We start from the raw sequence: 10,000 nt of genomic DNA on the forward strand, positions 1-10,000 counted from the left end.
ATTTAAACATACAATGGAGGACATAGATACTTGTGTGTGTGAGAGAGTATGTGTGTGTCTTAAACATACAGTGGAGGAAGTAAGTACGTGTGTGTGTGTGTGCGTGTGTGGTTCTTAAACATACAGTGGAGAAAGTAAGTACGTGTGAGTGCGTGTGCGTGTGCGTGTGTGTGTATTAAACATACAGTGGAGAAAGTAAGTACTTGTGTGTGTGTGTGTGTCAAACATACAGTGGAGAAAGTAAGTACGTGTGTGTGTGTGTGTGAGTGTGAGTGTGAGTGTGAGTGTGAGTGTGAGTGTGTGTCTTAAACACAGTGGAGGAAGTAAGTACGTCAACAGTGCAGCTATTCACATGAAATTGTGAGCAGCCATATGAACTCAAGGTCATAATATCACAATGACCTCTGACCTTTAACCTCTGCCAGTCAGGACAGTGTGGTGGGAAACATGTGAATGAACAATAATAAACAATCAGTATAACGACATCGATAGACCCACTGTAATGATTTACACTCTTGAAATGAATTAAATGAATACCACGCAGGACCGTTCTACAGATTGTGTGTGTGTGTGTGTGTGTGTGTGCCTGTGTCTCTGTCTACAGATTGTGTGTGTGTGTGTGTGTGTGCCTGTGTCTCTGTCTACAGATTGTGTGTGTGTGTCTACAGATTGTGTGTGTATGTGTGTGCCTGTGTCAGTGTGTGTGGGTGTTTGTGTGTGTCTACAGATTATGTGTGTGTGTGTGTGTGTACAAATTTTGTTTGTATGTGTGTGTGTCAGTGTGTGTGTGTGTGTGTGTCTACAGATTGTGTGTGTGTGTGTGTATGTGTGTCTACAGATTGTGTGTGTGTGTGTGTATGTGTGTCTACAGATTGTGTGTGTGTGTGTGTCTACAGATTGTGTGTGTGTGTGTGTGTGTCTACAGATTGTGTGTGTGTGTGTGTGTGTGTGTGTGTGTATGTGTGTCTACAGATTGTGTGTGTGTGTGTGTGTGTGTGTGTGTGTCTACAGATCGTCCCCAGTGTGCTTAAGTTGATGTTTTTTCAAATTCCCCTTCGTAGAGAAGCTATTGCCACACAGGGTACAGTGAAATGGCCTCTCTCCTGTGTGAATGCGGTGATGTGCTTTGAGATTTCTCTCAAGAGTGAAGCTCTTGCCACACTGAACACAAGGGTGGCGCCGCCATTCTCCTGTGTGGATGCGCTGGTGTATCTTGAGATTGGCCAGGCGGGTGAAGCTCTTGCCACACTGAATGCACTGGTGGTGTCGTTCTCCTGTGTGAATGGTCTGGTGAGTCCTCAGGCTGCCCAGCTGAGTGAAGTTCTTACCACACTGAGAGCAGTGATACGGTCTCTCCCCCGTGTGATGACGCATGTGTCGTTTCAGACTATCCTCTCGATTAAAGCTCTTGCCACACTGAGTGCAGTGGTACGGCCTCTCTCCTGTGTGAATGAGCTGGTGTTTTATGAGATTTCCCACATAATGAAAGCTCTTGCCACACTGGGTGCAGTTGTACGGCTTCTCTCCTGTGTGAATGCGCTGGTGTTTTTTGAGATCCCCCTCTAGAGTGAAGCTCTTGCCACACTGAGTGCATTGGTACGCCCTCTGTCCTGTGCGAGTGCGCTGATGCAACTTGAGCGGGGAGCTGAAGCCTTCGTCACACAGAGGGTCGAAGAATCTTCCGGATTCCTCTGGCTCTGTGGAAGAGGCGGAGAAGGCAGCAGTCTGCTGGGTGCAGCTGAATGTAGGGGTCCCACAGGAGGCAACAGAGGATGAGGTACAAGGCTCCTTCCATTTCACTGGGAACAAACACACACACACACACACACACACACACACACACACACACACACACACACACACACACACACACACACACACACACACACACACACACACACACACACACACACACACACACACACACCACACGTATGAATGTTAGCGTCATTGGTGTAACCTTCATTCAGTGTAATTTTAGTCTCAGTGTTAGTCAACGGGCATTTGGGTACGGGGAAGGGTTAGGGTTCAGGGAAGGCTAACTTTACGTTGCACACATTCGCTAAAAGCTTACCATGAATGGTCTTGGCTATAAAAAAGGTTCATACATAAGTTTAGCTGCTAAAAGTCTTGGCTATGAAATAGGTTCACACATAAGCTAAATTGTTAAGATGCTAATAGTCTTGGCTATGAAATAGGTTCATACATAAGCTAAACTGCTAAGCTGCTAATGGTCTTGGCTATGAAATAGGTTCATACATAAGTTAAGCTGCTAATGGTCTTGGCTATGAAATAGGTTCACACATAAGCTAAACTGCTAACATGCAAATGGTCTTGGCTATGAAATAGGTTCATACATAAGTTAAGCTGCTAATGGTCTTGGCTATGAAATAGGTTCATACATAAGCTAAACTGTTAAGATGCTAATGGTCTTGGCTATGAAATAGAATATGTGGTGTCCGATCACAAATTACCGCGAGGTACCAGAGAATGTCGAAGTGGAAACAGCCGATTGTAGAGTATTTCAGTAAGGTTTATTGCAGATCTTAAACTACAATAAGAGAATGAATTCGAAGACGCTCTGACAAAAATATCTCCCGCTTAGGCATTTAAACTTAACATGACACTCCCCCTAACGCCTCAACTGGCTGACTGCTCAACCAATGAAACCTATGACCTCCCCGTTGACTCCACCAATCAGAAACCTATCATAGTACTTCGAAGACCCACCCTTTATTTATCGTATGACAAAGCAGCCCCGTCTTCCCATTCAAATCATTCCTAACTCCTTTGTTTTATACTGAATTAGATAAACCCATACTAAACCTACTTATTTACTACTAACATTCCTACAGTTCATACATAAGTTAAGATGCTAATGGTCTTGGCTATGAAATAGGTTCATACATGAGTTAAGATGATAATGGTCTTGGCTATGAAATAGGTTCACACATAAGCTAAACTGCTAACATCCAAATGGTCTTGGCTATGAAATAGGTTCATACATAAGCTAAACTGTTAAGATGCTAATGGTCTTGGCTATGAAATAGGTTCACACATAAGCTAAACTGCTAACATGCAAATGGTCTTGGTTATGAAATAGGTTCATACATAAGCTAAACTGTTAAGATGCTAATGGTCTTGGCTATGAAATAGGTTCACACATAAGCTAAACTGCTAACATGCAAATGGTCTTGGCTATGAAATAGGTTCATACATAAGTTAAGATGATAATGCCCTTGGCTATGAAATGGGTTCATACATAAGTTAAGATGCTAATGGTCTTGGCTATGAAATAAGTTCACACATAAGCTAAACTGCTAAGTTACTAATGGTCTTGGCTATGAAATAGGTTCATACATAAGTTAAGATGCTAATGGTCTTGGCTATGAAATAGGTTCACACATAAGCTAAACTGCTAAGATGCTAACGGTCTTGGCTATGAAATAGGTTCACACATAAGCTAAACTGCTAAGATGCTAATGGTCTTGGCTATGAAATAGGTTCACACATAAGTTAAGCTGCTAATGGTCTTGGCTATGAAATAGGTTCACCTATAAGCTAAACTGCTAAGATGCTAACGGTCTTGGCTATGAAATAGGTTCACACATAGGCTAAACTGCTAAGATGCTAATGGTCTTGGCTATGAAATAGGTTCACACATAGGCTAAACTGCTAAGATGCTAATGGTCTTGGCTATGAAATAGGATCACACATAAGCTAAACTGCTAAGATGCTAATGGTCTTGGCTATGAAATAGGTTCACACATAGGCTAAACTGCTAAGATGCTAATGGTCTTGGCTATGAAATAGGTTCACACATAGGCTAAACTGCTAAGATGCTAATGGTCTTGGCTATGAAATAGGTTCACATATAAGGAGGCAGCTGAGGATGAGGTACACGCCACTTTCCACTCACACACACACTCACACTCGCACACTCACTCACACACTCGCTCTCACACACACACACACATTGTTAGAGCTATTGGTTTTCAGTAAAAAAGTACCACACACATCCCACCATAAACATGAAAAACACACGTTTTATGGGTGAAGGTGTGAGTGTGTGTGAACGTGTGTGTGTGTGTGTGTGAACGTGTGTGTGTGTGTGTGTGTGTGTGTGTGTGTATTTTGAATGATTTATTGATTTTTTTCCCCCTTTTGTGGAATCGTGAGTGTGCGCCCTCTATAGTGTCTACATCTACAGTGTCACCCTTGAAATGGCTGCCAGACACGCATGGCGGGGAGAAGGCGGGCGCAAATACCGTCATTGACCTCAGTGCTGAGGCCGTGAACCACGCTGTCTCCGTTAGGGCCTGTTCAGCTTGTTGCAGCCTTTAGTTATTTGGACTTTAAAACGGCAATTGCATCCTTACTTTTGTGACATAATTTTTCTACAATAAAACCGGCAACATTGGATGGTCAAACTCCCTTTGCATTGGATTATTGGACAGAACTGCGAGTCTTGACATTGCTTCTCCTGCTTTCTCCATGGTGGTAAAATCAACTAGGACATAGGAATAGGATATAGGGGTTTAAAGGAAAAAACTCAAAACTGTTTTTGCCATTACAGGTACGCAGCTAATATATTTATATTTTAAACATGAAATAGCTAATATTGTTTGCTTTAGGGCTGTACATGTAAGATGGGCACGCTAATGTTATCTTTACCATGCAATATGCTAACCATATTTAAAGATAGATTATGCTAATCTAAGCTGTGGTAATGTAATTTCCTTGCAAAGTACCCAACCTGCTAGCTAAATCACTCACTCACACACTCACACTCACACACACTCTCACACACACACACACACACACACACACACACACACACACACACACACACACACACAAACACACACACACTCACCCAACCTGCTAGCTAAATCTGGTTAAAACATTAGGTAACAGTAAGCCTACAAAGTAAGCGCTGTATATTAATCACTGTATTTTAGTGATTGTTAATGGTTAGTGGTTATCTTTCAAATGGTTTAATAATCCTACAACTTGACTCACAGGCAGCCAGTTGTGCTTCAGGCTGCTTCGTTTCTGTTTTAATAAACATGACTCTGGGGCAGTTGGCAGTTGTCTTTGAATAACTCTGAGGCATTTTGGGTGTCCTTAACTACCATGTTGCTTAATCATTGGTAGACTGGCTAACTCACAGACATCCAGTTGATTTTAGGTAGGCTACCTGTAAGGCATCTAGACGTAGATTAAGAGAGATTGACTGCCAGGCTGCTTAGTAACTCAAGTTACCTCACAGCCATCCAGTTGTCTTTAGTTCACTATAAAGCACCTAGCCTTTGAGACTGGTTGTATTCCAGGCTGCTTTGGAATAGGGATAACTTTGAGGCAGCCACCAGTCTTTGGATTGCTCTGAGGCATCTCGAGTAGTGTTGACTGCCAGGCTGCCTAGTTGTTGGTATACAGGTTAACTCACAGGCATCCAGTTGGTTTTAGATACCTGTAAGGCATCTAGACAGACAGATTAAGAGCGGTTGACTGCCAGGCTGCTTCCTAAAACGGTTTAAATCCAGCCAGTTGGCTTTGGATGCCTGTAAGGTATCTGACTGTCAGGCTGCTTTGGAATAAGGATAACTCTGAGGCAGCCACCTGTCTTTGGATAACTCTGAGGCATCTGACTGTCAGGTTGCTTTCTAACACTGGTTAACACAGGCAGCCGGTTGTCTTAACATAATTGTCCAGTATCTATCTTAGCTGAAGATTGCACACCTGCCAGACTGCTCTGTAATTTTGGCCAAATTGAAAGCAGTCACCTGGTTTTCGATAACTGCGGGGCGTCTCCAGGGATGTTGTCTTTCAGGCTGCATAGTGACACTTAGTGGTTGTCTTTCAGGGAGATTACTAATAGTTTACTCAAGGGCAGATGGTGAGGATAAGAACTTTTGTTGAAAATAACTTGATTCCTTACAGGCTAATAGGCTTTATAATAGACTACAGGTGACTTTGTGACAGCCAGTGGAGAGGAATCTAGGCATGGTGGATTAACGTTGTGCTCCAGACTGCTTAACACTGACCATGTAGCCCATAGTTCAGGTCATCACAAGATAAAATAGTTTAGTATGTGTGTATCAGGGAGTCAAAGGCTTATGTTTTCATACTTTTTTTCCCGTTCAGACAATGGAGAAGCACTGGCTGAAGTCAATTGAAGATGGCTTAAAAGAAGGAAATCAAGCGATCCTTTGAGAATCTTGAAGAAAATATTCCTGAGGATGTTTTCATGAGGAATCGCCTTGATAGGATGAATGAGATGCGGAGAGGAAGATTCCTTTATAAAAAAAAAGACCACATGTCATTCAGTGGAGGTGTGAGTGATCCCACCATGCAACCGGATCGTCAACAGGAGATCCAATGAAGTCACGGGTAAATTCTTGCCCAGCGTATGCGTCTTTTCAGTTCGTAAGCTCAGTCAGTTTTCGAGGTTGTATTGTCAGGGAAATGTATTTGCCTTAATCCACATGCCTAACATGTCTGATCTGTCATTTACACCATGCGATTTCTTATAAAAATCTTACTCAGGCCCAGCTAGCAATGTTATCAGACTAGTTAAATCAAGGTGCCAAGTTCAATACACTTCCAATTCAATACACATACACCGTGATGAAGAACATCAAGTTATTTAATTAACACAACAAACAGAACAGAAACAAATTGTTAATTGCTAACATTTGAAATGTGTGTGTCAACGCACTTGTGTAAAACATCCACCACCACCTCTACCATTCCTGGCCCCAAGGTGTGAGTGAGGAGGCTGAACTGCTCACTACACCTTACTTGGTCGGCCAGGTGCTGGAGCTGTTGTCTGGAGGAAAAGATAAAAACATAAAATTCAAGATAAATATAACTTAATGTCTATTATACCTGTCAGAGCCCAGATATAGGGATGTGGAATATTGCAATATTACTTGAACTCCGTGGCTCTCCCTGTGGCCACAGTGGGGTCTGAGGCAGGCAGCATGGCCACTTCATTAAATCTGAGGCTCCTGGCAGCCAGAGCACCGACAGAGGAGCACAGGTCCTTGGCTTCGCCTTAACAACAATGAGGAAAGACATATCATGACACGAACACAGTATTAAATTCAGATTTGATGCACATACCAATGTGACAATGAAACACTAATTGACACTGGGGTGTAATAGTTTGGAGCTGGCTTTCTGGAAGTTCTTTCTTGATATATATTGATGTAAAAAGTGGCGTTACAAGAATAGTGTGTGGAATTGAACTGTACCCTCCGACAGCTTCTTTCTTGATATCTCTTTATGTAAAAAAAGTGCCGTTACAAGAATAGTGTGTGGAATTGAACTGTACCCTCCGACAGCTTTGAGCACAGTGAAGTGACTTGGGTGACGGTGCCCGGAGTCACCCCGACCTCCTGCAGCTGCTGCCTGAGGTCCCTCTTCAGATTCTTATTGGTCCTCAGGAGCGCAGTGAGGGTGTTAAGAGACATGCACTCAGGGAGAGCAGTCCTCCTCCTGATCTCCTCCACCGTTATCTGGTATCTTTGGAAAATATACATTTTTGAGAGTCACACTCAAAGAAGGTTTCAATGTTTCAACAATAATATTCGTAACAATAATATTAGGATTTCATCTTCTTTACATATGAGCATACGGTACAGTATTGTACACATGTAATGTCTGTATATAGCCCTTCTGTCTTTACTGCCATCCCAACAGATATATGTTTATTATGTGTAAATTATGTTCATAGTACTTGTGCAGAGTGTACGTCATGGTTATGTTATGTATATTATGTGTTGTTATGTTATGGTAGGTTTGGGCGGCGTCTTGTCGTAAGAATTTCAGTGCCCAGTCTGACCCGGTGTCATTTTGTGCATCTGACAAATAAAAGACTTGTAACTTGAAGATGTTCCTATAACCCAAAACTGTGATGGGCTCTGGGGAAACCAGTCACATGGTGAAAAGGGACATTTCGGAGAAAAGAGTGAAAATACTGTAGGTCGAAACTCAGTATTGGGTTTTCATTCAATTATTATTCTATAACATGTTGTCTATCATCCCTGGAGATATCTACTTGTTTTTCATTCATTTAATGTGTTTTAATGTTGTCTGTTTAGAACCCCTGTCTTTAAAGTAGTTTTTCTCAAAATTATATTCCATGAAATCCAACTTATCAGCTGACTTTGAGCAATCATAACATTTGATACAGACCAGCTATGAACATGATGAAAACATATTTGAAAAGAGCTTCCAAAAGGTCACATTGCACCATGTGACTGGTTTTCCCAGATCCTATCCTGATACCTGTCTTGAAGAAACCTATGCCTAGCTGTGCGCCTCATATTTACATTGTCATTTAGTAATTTAGAGGACGCTTTTATCGAAAGAACTTACAAGGATGTATAGACACTGCACATCAGGAGCAATTGGGGGTTCAGTGTCTTGCTCAAGGACGCTTCGACAGAGAATCGAACTAGCAACCGACGACTTCTCCACCTCCTGTACCACTGACGCCACACACTCACCTTACACTTTGATGCCCAGAGCATGTCCTCAGCAGGCTGTGTACACTCTGAAATGCCTGCTGAGATGGGGCAGCAGTGCTGGGTGGAGCAGCAGGGCTGGGTGGAGCAGTAGGGCTTGGTGGAGCAGTAGGGCTTGGTGGAGCAGCAGGGCTTGGTGGAGCAGCAGTGCTTGGTGGAGCAGCAGGGCTGGGTGGGGCGGAGGCTCCACCAGCCAGAGGTGACTGGTTGAAAATGGCTAACTTTGCCGATGGCCCTTTAAAGGAGAACAAGAAGGAACCAAATTTGCTTTACGAGTACATGGACGTAGATGAACTAGTGTTGTAGTTCCAGAGACCATTTTCTGCTTTCTCGGTCTCGTCTCCGACTGGAACCTTCAAAGACTCGTAATTTCAGTGTCCTCGAGACCAACAGATTTGATTTATGTTCAAGTTAACAAATATATCCAATTATCCATCATTACAAATCAATTTAAATAATAATAATAAAAAAAAAAACATAGGGAATGTTGATGGGCATTATTTGAAAATGACATCCCATGGTGCTATACAAAGACTCTGCCTTAAGTCAGTGAACAAATGAATAGTTTTTGTAAAGATTTGTATAGATGGACAAAGGAAGTGGGGTTGATACATGACTTCCCCCAATAGAGGGCATGGATGGCTGTTCCGCCAGTAAAGAATAACTTACCACCTGTTGCCACCTGCAGGGCCTGGCGCTTCCGTCCTACTGTATGAAGACATGGCAAGGCACTCATAAGTATTTTTTGGGGGAATTATTGTATTGTACTGTTCAATGTCAGTGTGTAAGAGAGCTTCTTTTAGTCATTGAAGTAGGTCTAGGTTGAACCTCACCATTCGTGGGCGTCATTTCTTCAAAAACTGAAATAGAAACAGAAAAGGCAATAGGAGTGTGATTAGTATTATCACATAATGTTGGGCATATGCAATGTTAAAAAGTGTACTATTTAATAATCTGCCAGACTTATTCAGTAGGCCTATCTGTAAGAGGAGGCATGAGGACAGTTTAACTATCACTAAGGGATATCATGAACAATATTGGCCATCACTGTGTAGCATTCACAGAGTTACCTAGTAAGCAGCTTGGGAAGTGTTCACCTATTCAAAATTATGACTAGATGCCTAGCCAGGTAGGCTGCATAAAATATGCTATATGTATGTAAGCAGCCTGGAAGACAATATTCCAGCACATGCCCTACAGCTATCAGGTGGCTGTCTCAGAGTTAGCCCTGGCCTTTCAATCTAATAATCTGTACATTTAGATGCCTTACTGGTATCTAAAAACCAACTGGATGCCTGTGAGTTAACCTGTATACCAACGACTAGGCAGCCTGGCAGTCAACACTACTCAAGATGCCTCAGAGCTATCCAAAGACTGTTGGCTGCCATAATGGACTGTATTTAGCAGCCTGGCAGTCAACCTCCCTTACTCTGTACGTTTAGATGCTTTACCGGTAGCTGTAAACC

The 10,000-nt window shown here is 42.5% G+C and overlaps 2 protein-coding genes across 2 annotated transcripts in view; both read right to left on the bottom strand.

Moving 5' to 3' along the window:
- Positions 1-10,000, bottom strand: part of LOC105913011 (zinc finger protein 70-like) — a 148,655-nt gene that overhangs the window by 36,608 nt on the left and 102,047 nt on the right. The window lies entirely within an intron of this gene.
- On the bottom strand, positions 6,632-9,336 carry LOC116219805 (A-kinase anchor protein 14-like). Its single transcript, XM_031563749.2, has 5 exons — positions 9,204-9,336; positions 8,517-8,769; positions 7,340-7,530; positions 6,936-7,059; positions 6,632-6,832 (listed from the first exon to the last, which is right to left on the bottom strand). Exons 1-5 carry the CDS (start codon positions 9,268-9,270, stop codon positions 6,685-6,687), a joined length of 783 nt encoding a protein of 260 aa, XP_031419609.1. The 5' UTR covers positions 9,271-9,336; the 3' UTR covers positions 6,632-6,684.

This window comes from Clupea harengus, chromosome 26 (genome assembly GCF_900700415.2).
Source record: "Clupea harengus chromosome 26, Ch_v2.0.2, whole genome shotgun sequence".
NCBI lineage: Eukaryota > Metazoa > Chordata > Actinopteri > Clupeiformes > Clupeidae > Clupea > Clupea harengus.